This window comes from Mucor velutinosus (assembly GCF_035048745.1).
Source record: "Mucor velutinosus strain NIH1002 chromosome Unknown tig00000165, whole genome shotgun sequence".
Classification (NCBI taxonomy): Eukaryota; Fungi; Mucoromycota; class Mucoromycetes; order Mucorales; family Mucoraceae; genus Mucor; species Mucor velutinosus.
In genome coordinates, this window is record NW_027041913.1 from 1,349,914 (window position 1) to 1,367,647 (window position 17,734).

The 17,734-nt window shown below is 40.9% G+C and overlaps 6 protein-coding genes across 6 annotated transcripts; 4 read left to right on the top strand and 2 right to left on the bottom strand.

The window, feature by feature from the left end:
- Positions 1 to 319: 319 nt before the first annotated feature.
- On the bottom strand, positions 320 to 2,213 carry NUA3_1 (putative component of NuA3 histone acetyltransferase complex; the record flags this gene model as incomplete). Its single annotated transcript, XM_064822755.1, has 7 exons — positions 320 to 432; positions 517 to 962; positions 1,018 to 1,211; positions 1,327 to 1,434; positions 1,544 to 1,595; positions 1,654 to 1,909; positions 1,967 to 2,213. 7 exons carry the CDS (start codon positions 2,211 to 2,213, stop codon positions 320 to 322), a joined length of 1,416 nt encoding a protein of 471 aa, XP_064679355.1.
- A 674-nt stretch (positions 2,214 to 2,887) lies between these two features.
- On the top strand, positions 2,888 to 6,948 carry ATC70_003395 (uncharacterized protein; the record flags this gene model as incomplete). The annotated part of the gene is made up of 10 exons (XM_064822756.1): positions 2,888 to 2,890; positions 2,959 to 2,981; positions 3,033 to 3,359; positions 3,412 to 4,342; positions 4,401 to 5,356; positions 5,414 to 5,994; positions 6,056 to 6,267; positions 6,330 to 6,696; positions 6,761 to 6,799; positions 6,857 to 6,948. 10 exons carry the CDS (start codon positions 2,888 to 2,890, stop codon positions 6,946 to 6,948), a joined length of 3,531 nt encoding a protein of 1,176 aa, XP_064679356.1.
- A 311-nt stretch (positions 6,949 to 7,259) lies between these two features.
- On the top strand, positions 7,260 to 7,732 carry cbc1 (Nuclear cap-binding protein subunit 1; the record flags this gene model as incomplete). Its single annotated transcript, XM_064822757.1, has 3 exons — positions 7,260 to 7,364; positions 7,423 to 7,519; positions 7,578 to 7,732. 3 exons carry the CDS (start codon positions 7,260 to 7,262, stop codon positions 7,730 to 7,732), a joined length of 357 nt encoding a protein of 118 aa, XP_064679357.1.
- Positions 7,733 to 8,599: 867 nt separating this feature from the next.
- On the top strand, positions 8,600 to 9,567 carry ATC70_003397 (uncharacterized protein; the record flags this gene model as incomplete). Its single annotated transcript, XM_064822758.1, has 3 exons — positions 8,600 to 9,217; positions 9,290 to 9,362; positions 9,425 to 9,567. 3 exons carry the CDS (start codon positions 8,600 to 8,602, stop codon positions 9,565 to 9,567), a joined length of 834 nt encoding a protein of 277 aa, XP_064679358.1.
- Positions 9,568 to 11,547: 1,980 nt separating this feature from the next.
- Positions 11,548 to 13,443, bottom strand: UBP15_2 (ubiquitin-specific protease ubp15; the record flags this gene model as incomplete). Its single annotated transcript, XM_064822759.1, has 7 exons — positions 11,548 to 11,927; positions 11,990 to 12,117; positions 12,175 to 12,862; positions 12,920 to 12,953; positions 13,015 to 13,195; positions 13,252 to 13,323; positions 13,385 to 13,443. The coding sequence occupies 7 exons, from the start codon at positions 13,441 to 13,443 to the stop codon at positions 11,548 to 11,550; spliced, it is 1,542 nt and encodes a 513-aa protein (XP_064679359.1).
- Positions 13,444 to 15,448: 2,005 nt separating this feature from the next.
- On the top strand, positions 15,449 to 17,234 carry ATC70_003399 (uncharacterized protein; the record flags this gene model as incomplete). The annotated part of the gene is made up of 5 exons (XM_064822760.1): positions 15,449 to 15,573; positions 15,631 to 15,737; positions 15,809 to 16,095; positions 16,154 to 17,084; positions 17,143 to 17,234. 5 exons carry the CDS (start codon positions 15,449 to 15,451, stop codon positions 17,232 to 17,234), a joined length of 1,542 nt encoding a protein of 513 aa, XP_064679360.1.
- Positions 17,235 to 17,734: the final 500 nt, after the last annotated feature.

Here is a 17,734-nt window from a genome sequence, read left to right on the forward strand (position 1 = left end):
TGGCATTCGTTATAAATTTTTTCAGGTAAAGTAAAACCTTTACAAACCAAGGATAGAGCACTAAATCTTATTGCTATTCTGCGCATGTGTGCATGATATAAAAACTGATTTGCAATGTTTATTGGAATATGGCTGCATGGAGATCAAATAGGATGTGAGGAGGGACGCTGTGGAGAACAAGTAGGAATGATACATATATATATATTAGTGATGAGAAAGGAGGGTAAAATGAGTTTCTGTTGTTTCAAAAAAAAAAAAAAAGAGGAGAGGAATGGAACAAGGATAGTGATGGGGAATATACCAAGTAGAGATGACTCTGTTAAAAGCTTTCTTGTGTATGTGAGTGATTCGAAGAAGAGCCATTGGATGAAACAGTGGTAGCATGTCTTCTCAATGAGCCAGGAGGAGTCAATTTGTTGTTGTTGATCATAACTACATAGGTTTTTTGGTGGGTAAAAAAGAGGTATTTTGAGCATAAGGTATCATCATAAATTTGAATTTTCTATTATTTAATACTTTTGCTTTGTTGCGTTTGGTCGAGTCGAGCGACAATGATCTCAAGACAAGAGACCCATTTCGATTGATCTTGCTTGCTGTAGGTGTGAATGACTTGAGCTGTAGGAGAACCCATAAATGTTGTGTTGAGTGAGTCGACACCTTGGAAGGGTGATGTGATTTCGATAGACCAGCCGTCTTCAATTGACTCTTCAGGTGAAAGTGCTCTGATCTTTGCTCTGTTCAACACAATATGGCCTTTGTATTGCAAGGTGGATTGCTTCTGCTTGGCATACACCAGCATGTCTGAAAACAAAAAGTAGGATAAATCTTCGCCGCTGAGACGAGTGGCTCGAGTGAAATTGTTTTGGAGGTGCAATCTGCGTTCTGCCTTGACACTGAATGGTTGGCCTGTCATTGCTGCAAGGATATCATAGACTCGATTTACATTTCGGGCATCGTCGAATCTACGTAAAATCATGAATTTTTCTACCCTATTTAGTGTAACGCACTTTTGCTTACTTGATTTTGAATTCTTCCGCAATTTGATGAATGCGATTCTTACATTGCATCAAGCCAACGTAATCAGGGTGCATTGAGGAAGTGTTGTCTGCTAATTTCAACACAAGCTTGTGATATCTGCTGATACATAAAACAGGGGCTTGCAGGAAAGACAGCAATGTGGTACCTTTCAACCTGGCATTCTTGTCAACTGTCTAGAATATGATACATAGAGTACAAAATAAATTAAGCTGAGTTCTCCACACACACATACACACACACACACACACACATCCTCGCTCTTTTTTGATAAATGCGTTTTGCCCCTACCACTGTGAACTTTTTAAAGGGCTGATATCTTGTTAATCGCTCGTAGGTAGTGACTAGAACATCGTAATTGTCAAAGTAAATGTGATATTGCTGTTGTATCCTTGGGAACTGGAGATGATAAATATAGTGAGTATTAACAATGATATGCAGGTCTAATTTAAGGTTTGTATCTCGCTACAATAATGTGTATTATGTATGCACATTTAAAGAAATTTACCCAGGTCTGAATGACATCCGATATGATTTGAGTCGGTCCCCAAATGCTTAGTCTACCGTAGAGTAACAATAAGTAATCAAATGATGCCTATCCACATTGAGACACTATACCGTTCTTCCAGGCTTGACAGAATATCAGTATGAACTGCTTGAATATCCTCGAAATTGCCAAACAACCAGCGCATTTCCCTTTCGGTGCAAGGCAGCTTCTTCATGCCCAAGAAATTAAACGAACTCTTGTTGCTGTTCTTTCGAAGAGGCGTGATATAATAATTCAATACAATGTTCAATGTCTCCAGGTACTGCTTCTCAGTGCTCAAGAGCTCCTGGATGATGGATTCTCTCTGCTGATGAGTCATTTCTTGATCTAGTAGAGCAATGTGTGAGCACTTGCAATGTGTCCATTTTGACAGCCTCCTCTTACCTAGCAATGTATCATCCACATCATCGAAATCAAGGCTGTCGATAATGTCAAACTGGTCGAAATCAGAAGGGTTCATTGGAGTGGTACTCGGATCGAGCGAAATAGACGAATTGGTGGTAGCTGTCAATTCGCTCAAGCGTTGACTCGAAGTGCTTGTCGAGCTAAGAATAATGGAATCTGTCGACTTCAATGTTGCATAGTAAGGGACGTTGATTAACTGCTCCTCTTCGATGGCTGTTCTTTGCATTCGTTTCTTTGTAATGTCTGGAGTTTTGAGAGTAATGTATGGTAGGCTCTGGATGTAAAGAAAGCGAAAAAGAGGAGGAGAAAGAAACAAGACAAAAGAACAAGGCGATGTCTAATACAGTTGTACATACCTTGAACTTATTTGATCGTCGTCACAAAGGTATTAGCTGCCTTTTGGCAGTTGTACAACTTGACGTGAGAGAGCACAAGGTGCTGATGTCCGCTTTCTGCTACTATCCATGCTGCCCTGTGTTCACATCCACGCAAGAATTGAATTTGCTTACATTAAGGTTGGTTAGCCGAAAGAGTTACCCAAGAAAAGCCTGGATTCACAAATGACTGAATTTAAACGCAATTCCGACTCGCGTGAACGTACTATCGCTCTGGGTATGTATGTGTGTGTGTGTAGAGACAGAGACAAAGAGGGAGAGAGTCAGAGTGAGGCTAATTTACAGTACTAAATTCCCCTTTCCAAAATAGCTTCTTTATTTTCTTTTCTTATATCACTCTATGGAAGAAGATCAAGGTTTACAGTGTGATCAGAGACATTGGAAAACATAAAACTCAATGTAAATGTATAGCCATCTGTAGAGTATGTAGGAGTGGGTCTTCAATAAATCAGCCTCTTTTTCACCCTTGCAAATGCTCTGGCAGCATACGTTTTATCCACCAAGAATGGTAGGATGATCATTTGCATGACGAGATGGCTTCATTTACTAACATGTGGCGTAAACAGTTTATTGCAGTGGCTGTCTCATAGCAAGAAAAAGTAAGCAGCAGCTAGTTTCTATGCTATGCGATGCTAAAGATATCCATGTAGATATTGTGAAGTTTGCGAGCACCCATTTGTCTTTACACCCATTTATTGCGATGACATGCCAACAAGATTACCACTTCATGTGTTATTGCGACAGTCTCTATCTCGCTTAGCAAAGACATTCATTACACTGGCTCGATCAGCACTCGTCATTGTCGTTTGGTTGATCCTTTTACCAACACTGACATTATGGACATGGCGATTTTATTTTTGGAGTGGAGAGAATATAGGTTTCTCAACCGCTGCATTGACACAAAACACTACTGTAAATCAGACTGTCTCCAATGGCGATGACGGACACTACAATTACCTGCTAAGCTATGACTGGAAGTAAGACGGCATATACGTGAATACAAAGGCTTGCTGTTAACGCATTTCAAAGAGGATTCTTATCAGATTGCTTTCAGGGGCAGATCATTACAGCAATTGTAGTGGTGGTATTTGTTGCTGCCTACTTGTTTAGAGAATGGGTGATCCAAAACACAGCAGCAACAGCAGCAACAGCAGCAGCAGTGGCAGATGCGCCAGAGCAAGAAGTACTACAGGATGATAGCAACGAACACTTAGCTCAACAGCAAGCAACGGTCGATGACATTATACACGCTGTTCGCTCAGTCAACACCACAGATGAAGCAGTTTTAAATGAGAGAGAGCAGATCAGCAGTCGATTAGAGGAATTAAGAAGGGAAATAGAGCAAAGAAGACGCTTGGCAGTTGTAACAGATGATACCAATACACTTGTAGATAATAACAGCAATATCAATCCAACAGAATATAACAGTAATACATACAACCATGAAGACGACAAAGAGGATGACAGTAACATGTATCTGAATCCTCCAAGTGGTGCACAATCTCCATTTGCAAGTTGGAGAGACTATCAACAGGACAATGCAAATAGCAGCTTGAATCATAGAAACCAGCAATATAGTAGCGGTAATGGCACCTGGAGAGCAAGAGATTTCTCAGCTTCAGCCACAATTGAAAGAAGCGATTACTTTGCAGAGCTGTATCTGGATGAAGCAGTATTAGATGAGGATAGTCCTTCTACGCCGTCTCGTCCTCCTACGCCGCCTCCACCACCACCACCACCGCCTCCTGCTCCCCCAGCCAACAACAACGACAACAACAACAACAATAACGAAGCTCCATTTGACTTTGGTGAGGACTTTGATGGCATCTTAGAAGCAATTGGAATGCGTGGCAATGTACTCATGTTACTTCAAAACTCCATTTTAATGTCTTTGATGATTAATCTGTGTCTATGTGTTACTGTATGGATTCCGTACGTCATTGGCCGTTCTGTCATACTGGTAAAATGCGTGCGAGGAGGTGTGTTTTGAATTGGCAATAATTAACCGGTTGTAACAGATACATCCTCTTAAAATAGCGGGAAGCCCGATCTATGTATTGCGCTGGATCTCTGATCCGTTGATTGATTTTGGATTGGATGCTATCTTTTGGCCTACTTACACCAACCTAGTTGCACTGTGCAAAACTGTGCTGCCTCAAACGACGTTGATCTCTATCACTTCCGCCCTGGACAGTGTGCTGTCTGGCTTGTATTTTATCTTCCGGTCCATTTACATTACACTGCACGACACATCAGAAGCAGCCAGCCTGTCTCAACTTTTGTCAGACACGACGGCAACCACACGAAGCATCATTAGCATCAATAATTGGGAACCATTAAGAGATAATATATATTCAATATCGGCTGTGATATTTAGCCGCTGGCAGCAATGTGCAACAGGACAAACTAGCCTTGATCGAACTGTTTGCACATGTGTTGGTTACATTGTGCTCATATCGATTGGCTCCTTGTACTTGTCCAGAAACAAGGATACGCGAGCAGGGTCCACAAACGAGATTTTGCGTCAACAGGCTGTGTTTCTCAAGGTCCTTTTCTTTATCTTTCTTGAACTGGTCGTATTTCCTACCGTATGCGGTGTCTTGTTGGATATCTCAACATTGCCCCTGTTCACTGAATGGTCCATCAAGAGTCGGTTTCATTTCGTGCTGCTGAACCCTTACTCTGGCATCTTTCTGCATTGGTTTGTCGGCACAGGCTTTATACTGCAATTCTCGGTGTTTATCGCGCTTGTCAGAGAGGTCGTTCGACCTGGTGTGCTGTACTTTATGCCAGATCCTAAGGATCCGCAATTCCAGCCCGTCCAAGACATGGTAGACCAGCCTATTCTCATCCTGCTCCGCAAGCTGATCACTAGAGCAGCCATCTACTTTATGTTGATTATGGTAGGCATGGGGTTTGTTACGATACTAGTGAGTAGATATTGCGGCATCTATCCCATTATCTGGAAATTCGAGTAAGTGATACTGCCTTGCGTGCAAGCTAACAAACAAACTGATGCAAGCACACATAGCACACCCATTTCTTCACTGCCTATCGATCTTTTAGCGGTACAGTTTCTTTTACCCCCTATAATAAGATACATTGTGCCTCGCGAATTCTCCAAAAAGACTGTGGTTACATGGTGGCACATTGTGTCTCGGCAATTAAGGCTGTCATCGTTCATGTTTGGCGGTCGCTATCCTGAAGAAGAAGGCATATATGTGTACAATTCATGGTACGCCTGGTTATTGAGCCTGTATCAACCATTACCAACAACAGTGGAGGAAGCAGCATCCCCACCACCACCACCACCACCATTGTACGATAATTTCCAGAAAGACGGAGGCCTTGCGCGGGTACCTACACATGACAACGTGCCCATAGTGATCCCTCGAAGACGTATGATTGTCCCTATTGATTCAGTCACCTTGCAGCCGTTGAATGAAGCAGAGCGATTGATTGGACACCCGGCAGCAGGATCAGACGATGACAAGACAAAGAATACAACCATTGTGTACATTCCACCCTACTTTAAGCTGCGTATTGCGACATTCTTGTTTCTGATTTGGACAACTGGCTCTATTCTTGTGTGCTCCATTTCTGTAGTACCATGTAAGTTGATTGCTGGGCTGATAACACATGTAGGTAGATTAATGTCATATCCTAAATGCAGTGAAATTGGGTCGAAATCTGTTTGCGAAACTGCAATTGGGACCTGATCGGCCTGTTCATGATCTGTACTCGTTTGCGCTGGGTGCTTACATTATGATTCTATTGAGTTCCATGCTGAACACAGCAGTGCAAAAGTATCAGATCATGGAAGGAAATCACGGTCGTGTTCAATGGCATCTGGTCAAGGACTATATTGCTTCAAAGACCATCAAGGTACAGTGTTTCACACATCTAGAGCAAAAGAACCGAGCGATTGATGTACATGTTACATTTAGGTAGCTAAATTTGCCTACATCTTCTTCTTTTTGGGATTCGCCGTGCCCTTCTTGTTTGGTATCATGCTAGACCTGTACATCATCATGCCTCTCAAGCACACTAACATCCACGAAGCATCGCTTGACATCTACCCCACCATTGACTGGACTATAGGTGTAGCAGGCTTAAGCATGTTTTATGGCATCATACACATCTTGCCCCAAAACACACCTTACCGACATCAAGTTGTACAATTCAACTGGGCCAATTTTGAGCATCTTGATATTCCCATTATCACACGAGAGGTGATTTTACCCAGCATCAAGTGCCTGTGTAGCATCATTTGCATACCAAGCATTGTTACTGTAGTCACTACTTGGATACTGTGTAAGTTGTCTGTCTTGATTTGTCATGCCATATGTTTAACTAACTCTTGATTATTAATCCGCAGCAGTGGAAGACGCATCAATAAAGATGTTGATATTCCGATGTACATACCCCATTCTATTTTGTGGAGCGTGTATGGCGGTTTTGATAGTATTCGTAGTGAGATTGATTCAGTACTGGCTAAAGAGTATTCGTGATGATACCTATCTGATTGGAAGACAATTGCATAACCTGGAAGAGTCTTCCAGTTAGGCATCCTTTACAAATATAAACCGACTGCTACTCAGTCATTTGCTAGGAATGCTTCTATCTGTATGTGATGGATGGGCTCCCCAACGGTGCTGATCTATGGCCCCACCAATGCCTCCATTTGCAAGCACTGCCATACGATTCGGCTAAAGAAATAAATCATCTCGGACGGGAAAATAGTTTTGTGTGCCGTGTTTCATCACTCGCTAATGCCTGTCAGTTTGCTATAAAAGAGAGAGAATACGTGCGTGCGTTTCTCTTTTTTTTTTTTTTTTTTCCTTCTTGTTTCTTATTACACACAACTATTAGTCAAAATGCCTATTCTCGAAATTTCTTCAGCTCAAGCACCCAAGGATCTCAAAGCCTTTACAAAAAAGATGAATGCTCTCTTTGCTGAATTGATCGGCAAGCCCGAAAGTGTAATAATAACATTAATTAGTGGTATTAATAGATTTGACTCATGAATGGCATGTTTAGTACTGTTTGGTCACTTTCACCAAGGTGGATAGCTTCTATTTCGCTGGTTCTGACAAGCCTGGATTCCTTGTCAAGGTTGGCTCCATTGGTCATATCGGTAGGTTGCTTTGGTAGGGATGAAAACGCGTTCTTTGATAACCAACATGTTGAAATAGATAACGATCGCAATTCCAAGTTGACCGAGTCTGTCACAGCTGAACTCGTGAAGGAATTGGGCGCTGAAGATGGCCGTGGTTACTTTATCTTTACCGATGTTTCCGCTGAGAACATTGGTTACAAGAGTACTACGTTTGCCAACTTTATGAAATAAATCATTTGCATACATGAACATGAAAATAAATCTAAGCAGCGTTACACACATACGTTGACCATTGTACTGGAAAATACGAGTAAAGGACGGGGTGTATGCTGTGCAGAGATGGGACAAGTACTGGCCCCGGAGAAAGAGAGAGAGGGAGTATGTGTGTATGTTATTCTGACATGTAAAAGCGACATGAAAATATTCATACAACATACAACAAATTTACATGTTGCATAATTATTTGAATGAGCCACACTGTTCTCTCCGGCTCTCGCAATCTTGTTTTGGAGATGTTGGGGCCTAAATATAGTTGTCTTGATTGAGATGGAGATTGCATCAGAGCATGAGCACGCACAATGGCATCTTTTGTTGTTACATAACATACTATCCAGATGCTTGTGTTGTCATTCAAGTCGCAGCAACACAAAGACACTTTTAAAAAAAGGAGAGGGGAACATGTCGTAGACGATGACACTCTTTTATATAGCATCACGATTGGGCTTATATATGCAACTTGTCTAAATCAACCTATCATGCTACTAATTATAGGGATCAATAAACCCTTCCTCTTTGCTCGAACATAGTTGATTATTTCCAATATCTGTAGATTGCCCGTGTCTCACATAATTAATACATTTTGTTCGTTTTAAGGTTAAACTTGTGTTACAAGCTCATTTATTAACACCTCAAAAATCAAGGGGAAGAGTGGAAGAAGAAGGCTTATGATCATATATAAAGAAATTAATAAATTGCCACCTTGTTTTGTTCTCTTTTCCTGCCTATTCACCCTTTCCTCCCTCTGTTATCGAAACAAACCCCTTCCAATCCTTTTCTATTTGACATAGAATTGACAACAATTGAAACAATCACCTCAAAATGCGTTTCACTCATTCCTCTCTTTTAACATTGACTACTGTCATCTCGTCATCGTTATTGTTTAACGGTGCTTCCACTGCTCCAATTTCTCCAAACGATGTTGTAACTTCTTCACCTGTCTCTGAAGACAATCCCATTGTCGCATTCGATCATTTGGCCTTGGATCATCACAAGTTTGAAAAGAGATGCGGTCATAAGGATAAGCATGTCAAGGCTGCTGCTCAAAAGAAGCATGGCAAAAAGAGACACACTACAACAAAGAAGGTTTCAGCATTGTCCAAGAAGAAGAAGAGCTCTTCCAAGAAGAAGTCTTTAACCAAAAAGAAATCAACTACCAAGAAGAAGTCCTCCTCTCACAAGAAATTGACGACTCACAAGAAGAAGAAGACCACGCCCAAGAAAAAGACTACCACCAAAAAGAAGACTACCACCAAAAAGAAGACCACTACTAAAAAGAAGACCACTACTAAAAAGAAGACTACTAAAAAGACTACTACTAAAAAGTCTTCCGGCTCTTCTAGCAGCAGTGGTACCTTCACTGGAGATGGCACCTACTACAATCCTGGTTTAGGATCTTGTGGTTTCGAAAGCACTGAACATGATTTGATTGCTGCTTTGGTAAGACTTTTCGCTATACATGTGTCTCGTTATATTATAACTAATTAATTAATATCTATTGCTATATAATAGAATGCTCCACAAATGCAGAATGGTGCCAATCCCAACAAGAATCCTACCTGTGGCAAGTACATTAATGTCAAAGGTAAGTTTTTGATCAGTTGAATGTAAAAGCGCATGTTTTACTCATCCGTTTCCCGCAAATAGGTCCCAAAGGTTCTGTCAAGGTCAAGATTGTAGACACTTGCCCTCCTTGTGTTAAAGGCGACGTTGACTTGAGTCCTGCTGCATTCGGCAAGATTGCTAATTTCGCTGATGGCCGAGTCAAGATTTCTTGGAGTTGGGCATAATTTTGTTTAGCTCAATAAACTTGTGTAAAACTATCTTTTCTACCTTATTCATTTCATGTGCTACATGTGTGTTGAATCCAGTTAGACACAACAATGATGGCTGATGATGAAAAAAAAAAAAATCGCCAAATTGTTAGACGGTGCTATACGTATGTGTGATGCTGATCCATGCAATGCAATTCAATCATTTGCTCAGCTTGTCTGTTCCGAAATCTAATTTCATTTTGGCCTCATCAACCCCTCGTAAAAAAAAAAAAAAGAGAGAGAGAGAGATGGGAGTAGAGGACACATTCGTAGCGGATCCTGTTATACCACCCAGGCATGTTAGGCAGGCAATTACGGTGTAACAAGCACTAATACAAAAGGTAAACGATCAGATCATTTTTTCAGAAAAACCAGATCTGGGTCACTTTGGAGGCAAATACATGGGGATAAAGAATGATAAATACCTACTGTCAAATGCCCTTTCGGAACATCGGATGCAATTGCATTTCATATTAAAAAACAACGCCCCTTAAACAGGTACTCAAACATATGTACATGATACATACTGTTTAAATATTACGTCTTTTATTCGAGCGCATGCAAGCATTTAACATTCAGCTTGAAATCTCGGCATCTTTCTTGATATGGCACTCGCATGAGGTAGTTTCATTCATTAATCCATCTAGTCAATAGATCGAGCGAGTCATTGATATTGTGGTCACATTGCTATTGTCTTGAACGGCAGGTAGATGTGCCATTTTGGTATGAAATTAACACATTTCGAGGCTGAACTTTGCTTTTACATTGCGAGATAAGCGTACATTTGTACGAGTAAGCCATTTTTACCAATGCGTAAACTGCGCAGTACCAAGCACTCTTTGTTGCGACATTCGTTTGACCCAACTTGTGGCATTTAAAGAATGTATAACAGGTATTAAGTCATACCGCGTTTGGAGGAGCGTTGTGAAACGACTAAACTTATCAGGTATAAAAATTTACAGCGAAAACAAAAGAAGATTGCAAATATCATCATAACATAATAAATGTTCCCTATACTTAGTAGTAGATTTCTTTCCCAACTTAGTTCAAAAATTTCTTATTCCCCTTCATTGCAGACATTGGGTCCACCAACAGTCTTTTCTATCCCTCAGTATGACATTTAAAGAACTTTAAATAAAACCTGGAGCTCGTCTCCCCTACAAAAAAAAACTGCTTCTTTAAGCTTTCTTGGAGCGCTTTTCAAGGCGCATCCAATGATTCCGAAAAAAAAAGGATGTTTTGAACAAACTTGTCGAATAATATTCAAAAATGTGGAATGAGGTTTTCTGCTAAAATGTCAAAATTTTATATACAAAAGTCCCACAAACGAACTTTCAGGGGTTGCTTTGGACCAAGGCGAACACTTTGATTCAATATATACCATAGCAAAAGTCTTCATTTTCAAAGTGAAAAACGCGATCGCTTGATTTTCAATGAAATCCATGAGGTACCCCTCATGCTTTTTGGTCGATTTTCGACGATCCTAAAAAAATTCAGCAAAGATGTCAGACAGTTGCTGCTAGTCGAGAGAGATTATTTGGTGCTAGTCTGGTGGCCCAAAACGGCTTTTAACACGAGAAGTCACTGCTTAAATACTCCCAAATTTCGCATATTTTTGAGTAGTTAGAGGCAATGCTGATATGCGGTCTGCCCGTATAGGAGCTGTTTAAAATATGACAGATATAGAGCATTGTAGTAAGACGAGACTCACAGTTATGACGAGCTCTCACTTGATGTTGGAAAGGTAAACAGTGAAATTGCGGTAAAGTATTAGTAGAGCTTTACCGCTCCATCAGCAAAATGCCCAAATGCATTAATTGTCTGATCAGATGTTGCTCACGGCCTTCAGACACAACTGCAGAGCCGATGCCCATTAGAGATGCTATCACTGGCAGTTTTTACATATACTACATTGTATTTATTCAAGGTTCTAATTTGCACGATCTAGGCAATTGTTTAGGCTCTCACAGTTTGACCGCCCACAAAGGTTTCATCATCCTCTTTTGATTCATCCACAAAGACATCCCTGTTTGCATGGCTTGCTCTTTGTTTTCTCTTTCGCCACCAAATGGCTAATACAACCAATGCCAAAAACAGCAAGATTGACACAACAATAACGGCAATCTTCCACCCAGCAAATGAATCGTCTCCAGAAAGAATGTTAGGTCGGTCTTGAGTGATGTTGACATACGGTGGATCAGAGGCACCAATCGATATTTGATATGCGATTAAGCTTTGATAAGGTGCATTGTAATCTAATGCCACTTCTGTTTGTCGATAGTCGTTGCGAATATCATAAAAGTTGTCGTAATAATCTGGACCTCCCACAATGGCTCCTGTATTTGAAGATTGCTTGGATCAGAGTGCCTGAAGAGCTGCTAATTACGTTTCAGCTTACCATAGAGAATGTGTGCCATCTCTTTTGGCGATTCATTAATTTTTTTCAAATCAGTTCCCCCAGAAGCTGCTGCATGATGTGGATTGCGAGGAGAATTCTTGTGCACACCTACAATATAGGGCGTATTCCTACCCACTTGCAGTTAGTTTCCAAAGCACTTAAACCCATACATGCCCATAACTTACATGTGGTTGCTGCCTAGGATATAGTTCATTTGGTTCTTGACAAAATCCGTGTAGTTGGATCCAGTTTCAGGAAATGATTTCTTCATGAATCCAACTAATAAAGCAGTATTGAGTGGTGGCATCACAGAATTAGAGTAACTGTAGCCTTGGCAGTAAAATAGCCCTCCATAGGTGTAGTTGCAAATGCTGTCCTGCGACGTTGTATCCAAAACACGATTCAAATAATCAGTTGCAAGCTGTTTGTACTTTGTTGCGTTTAGAGACGCTCCCAACACGAGTGCTGCTCCTGTTTGATCACTCCAATCTGTAATCCCATAGAACAATTCAGTACGAAACATGTCATAATAAGCATTTGCCTTCTCCAAGTAAGTGTTGTTTCCAGTTGCTTTGTTCAACCAGAGACTACCAAATATTAACTGGCTTTGATACCGGTTGGTGTTATAATAGTCAGCGGCTGCAGGAACAGACTGAGAATATGGTGTCCATGGCTTTGCTGTCTCTGCGAAATCCATTAAACTAACAGCATGTGCCAGCAATTCATTAGCGTAAGCGGTATCATTAAGATAGTTTTTGAATAAATAAGATGCTGATGATAATGCGGCTGAGGTCAGCGCAGCTGCATCTGTGCCTGGTGCGCTGCTGTTTATCATGTACGATGGTCTTGGTAACGGGATGTTTGTATCCGGTCCTGACGCAGCATAATCAGCTCATGTTTATATTACAATTACTTTGTAGATTAACCTACCCCAATACTCATTATCGATTTCGCCTCCACCCACCTATACACATGCAAACGCATCAGAATTTTTGTGGTTGTTCGCGTGTTGTATATGATCTTACCTGAACGAACAAGACGTTTGGTTCAGGATGAGCTTTGATAAGCCAATCAGTGCCCCATTTTATAGTTCCACGGAGGTCTTCCACAAGGTTTGTCCTTTGGTATGAATCAAACCATTCTGCGGCTCCCCAGCTAAGCAATGAAATGGCATGCGATAACGGCACAGTAAATTTGAGATAGTTTCTACCCGCGATAATTGTGAATTCAATGTGCAAATCATCCAATGTTCCTGAGTTTACCCTGCATCATAGTATCCTTCTGTCAATGACACGTTGTTATCAAAGCCATCTATCAGGGCTGAATCTTTACGCCTAAGTATGCATGGATTTTAATGCCTGGATAGCCTACTTTTCGACTGGCCAGTGGACTTACCATGGAATGCGATTATTTTCCGGCAGCTTTCCGCTTCGTTGCGCTTCATAAAAGAGCATGGAATAGTTTAAAAGTTGTGCGTAATGAGGATTGACAGTATCCTGCGCGAAGACTGATGTCAATAGCAGCCATTTGCAGATCAAAAGACAAGATATCAACACTCTTTTCATAATCATTTGCCAAGGGAAAACGCAAGAAGAATAAAGAGTAGCTGGACCACCTAGGCTGCATATTTTTATACAAGGATACTTTCAAAATAGAACTCTAAGATTGCATAGAATTGATCGAAAAGTTGAAGAAAATAAGACATGGACATGAAATATTACTATTTCAGGAAGTTTTCGTTTAGCTGGAAACATTTGAACGATTAAATTTAGAGGCCACGCTATAAATAAGCAGTGGAGATGTCTTTCCTGTTGTTCTTTGCATTTGGGCCTACAGTAGAAACAGCGTCGATCAGGCTGCGCTTGTTGCAATTATGCTGCTCCGAAACATGGTTTATATACAGGATCAAGTATATATGCTCCACATGTTTAGGTTTGCATGTAGAAGTCTCTTCCATCTCAAATATACATGCATAATTAAAAATCACTAGCCTTTGCTGATGTATGGCTGCTCTTTCTGATCAGCAGTGATGAAGCACGGAATTGCGCAACCAGAAACGTGTTTGAGAAATCAACGGAGGTTGGTCGGCTGAGGATCCCATTCCCCAGAAACGCCTTGGCAGTAACAGATCAATCCATAAATGCCGTCAACCGCCAATCAATTGTAACTGCAGGGTTATCACTGAAGAGGCGGCAGTGTTGGAAAAAGCAGGTATCCAGGCTACAATATGCTCTGGATTCTCTTGAAGTTTATGCTTGCGGGAATGAAGGGCTTGCATGGGGTGTAACTATTACACGACTCGCATTTAGCTCGGGTGTAGTTGGTAATGGCGGTTAAAAAGGTAATCGGCAATTCTGAATTGCGATGAAGAAAAGGACATGCTGGTCACTCGGTCCAAGGCATGGACTAAGCATCTGCAGAAACACTAGCTGAACAGATCTGATCCAGGAGATTGTTCATCATAGGGAGCAGCACAATTCATGCGGTTACCATGAGATGCTAAATCAACGCTGTCAAATTCACAAAATTACAGATAAGAAGCTTCTCAATGTCAAATGCCTTTGACTTTTAAATTGGAAGATTAAATCTACAGATGATGAAAAGATAACCATTCAGCAACAATCAATGCTTTATCATCGGATCGTAAAACTAGCAACGCCATCTTGTTTGTCAGTGAAACAGCAAACAAAATTTGGAAAGATTTGAAACTAGAAATCACTGGGAACACTGTGGTTTATCCTAATCAAGTGCTTGCCGTCCTAGAAATGAAATCAAATCGTAGGCTCATGTAATTTTTGTACCCAAGCTTGATGGTTTTGGTGCGACATATATTCCATTTGGTTAGAGATCCGCTGATTTGTTTACGAAAACGCATCGGCTAGATGGGCTTGCAAAGATTAGAAGCTGGATAAATGTGAGGAAACTGCTTTCTTGAAGCGCGAGCTGGCCTGTAGCCATATACGTAGAGCCAAAAACAATTTTTGCTAATGCAACTTGCCTTCAATCCATAAGATCTTATCTTCATTGAGGGAGGAGACCTAATTTTAGCTTTCCTTGAGCCTCCGCACGTGAAAAAAGTGGATGACCCATGTTATCACATTAAGCTTTTTTGTCATCTTGATACACATTGCGTATGCATTTAGCCATAAACTAGTTTGCAGCGCCTCTGAGAGCTTTCTTATGCAGTTTTACAGCATAAAACCTGCTAGTTTTATAAAGACACTTGACCAAATCAAAAGGATGTTGGACCTAATGTCAAAAAAATGTTTCAGTTTCAATCTTTCATTATCGTAATGAACATCAATGTGACTGGGCGAGCTAGCGTGTAAATCCGGGCAGAACATGTCTGTGCTTGGATGGTATACTTGCTTGAAACTTTTTTTTTTTTTTTTTTCGCATTCCATCAACCTTTCTTCCGTTTATATTTCCTACACTACATCACCACATCTCACGGTAAAAATGCCACAGTATATTGGAGCTATCGATCAGGGGACAACGTCCACTCGTTTCTTGATCTTTGACCAAGCCGGAAATCATGTCACATCACATCAACTCGAATTTGAGCAGATATATCCTCGCCCAGGGTAAATAGGATGATTCATGGCATCGCAAAGTGCAAGCCATTAACATGACTCTACTAGTTGGATTGAGCATGATCCGTATGACTTGCTGGATTCCGTCATTCGTTGCTCTGATGAGGCAGTAAGAAAATTCGGTATGATGGGTCATGATATTACTGATTTAAAAGGTAAAATGGCAGCACTGTAAACAATACAAATATTATAGTACGACAAAAATTAACATGCTACATGAAAACAGCTGTCGGTATTTGTAACCAAAGAGAAACAACACTAATTTGGGATCGTAAGACTGGTGAGCCGCTGTACAATGCGATTGTTTGGGGCGATACTCGTACAAACAACCTCGTCAAAGAGCTTGCAGAGAAACAAACAGACTTCAATGTGCAAGAAATCTGCGGTTTGCCTATTCACAATTATTTTTCCGCTGTCAAGGTGCGATGGTTGATGGACAGAATTCCAAAGGTGAAATTTGCTGTGGAGAATAATCGGGCCATGTTTGGCACTGTGGATACATGGTTAATATGGGTAAGCTGTCGACAACACGCATATATATATGCTACTGTATTTTAAAAATGATGTGCAGAATTTGACAGGTGGCATTCAAGCTGGAAAACACATTACTGATGTAACAAATGCAAGTCGTACAATGTTCATGAATTTGAAATCACGCGAATGGGATCAACGTTTGTTGGATTTCTTTGGTGTACCTTCTCACATTTTACCGAAAATTGTATCGTCTGCCGAGAACTATGGAAATATGGCATGGGGACCTTTGGAAGGTGTTCCCATCATGGGCTGTTTGGGAGATCAGCAAGCTGCTTTGGTCGGTCAGAAATGTTTCGAGGTGGGTGATGCCAAGAACACATATGGCACGGGTGCTTTCTTGCTGATGAATGTCGGTGAATCGCCTGTGCTCTCCAAGAGTGGTTTACTATCAACCGTTGGCTACCAGTTCGGTCCTGATGGCCCTGTTTCTTATGCTTTAGAAGGTTCTATCAGTGTTGCTGGTGCCGCTGTCAAATGGCTTAGAGACAATTTAGAACTGATCAAGACTTCAGACGATATCGACGCTCTTGCAGCAAAGGTGAAAACAACAGGCGGTGTCTTTTTTGTTACTGCATTTTCTGGTCTCTTTTCTCCCTACTGGCGTGATGATGCTCGTGGTACTCTAGTGGGCTTGACACAATACACCACAAAATGTCATTTGGCCAGAGCCACATTGGAAGCTGTATGCTTCTCAACTCGCGCTATTTTGGAAGCGATGAAAGCCGATGGAGATGTGCCCTTGAAAATGCTCAAGGCTGATGGTGGTATGTCAAATTCAGATCAGTGTATGCAAATCCAAGCAGATGTTCTGGGTATTCCAGTTATCCGTCCTGGTATGAATGATACAAGTGCACTTGGTGCTGCATATGCTGCAGGCTACGCTGCTGGTATTTGGAAAGATATGAAGGATATCAAAAAGGGTTCTGTTGATCGAGAAGATGTGTTTAATGCCAAGTGGGATGATGAAGGTAAATAGTTTGATACCAGTAGCTATGTGAGAACATACGTTCTAACGTTGATCGATAGACCGTGAACGTAAATACAAACAGTGGGAGGAAGCTGTTCAAAGAAGTTTTGGATGGACTGATGTCTATAAACCTGCTGATCGAATCCTGTAAACATTCAACTAGACATCTTTTTTGACGACAATCATATATTCACACTGTATTAATTCTGACCTCCTATTACTACTTCATGCAATCCTTTCCTAGTATTTTCCCGCTACTCTCTTTCTATTCATGTTTCCTTGTACTTCATCTGCAATCTCTTGATTTATCATATATATACTCTTTTTCCTTTCAACATTTCTACCCTATTCAATTTTTTAAACATTATTTCCTCCTTTAATCGCTATTGACTGATGATTACTTTTATAAAAGCATTGGCATTCACATGAGCAATTCATAATCTGTCTCATGAGTGAGCATAAGCATGCCCATTTAAATAAAAATCTAATGGAAAGACAATAGATATGTACTGGGCTGAGAGGTCATACCTTTCTTCATATGCCCTGAATCTACCTTAGGATAGGCATACAAAAGATGCTTGAATGAGTTACAAGTAACCCACATATAAACAAACATGCTAGGCGGCTCAAGTATACATGCACCGACGCGAA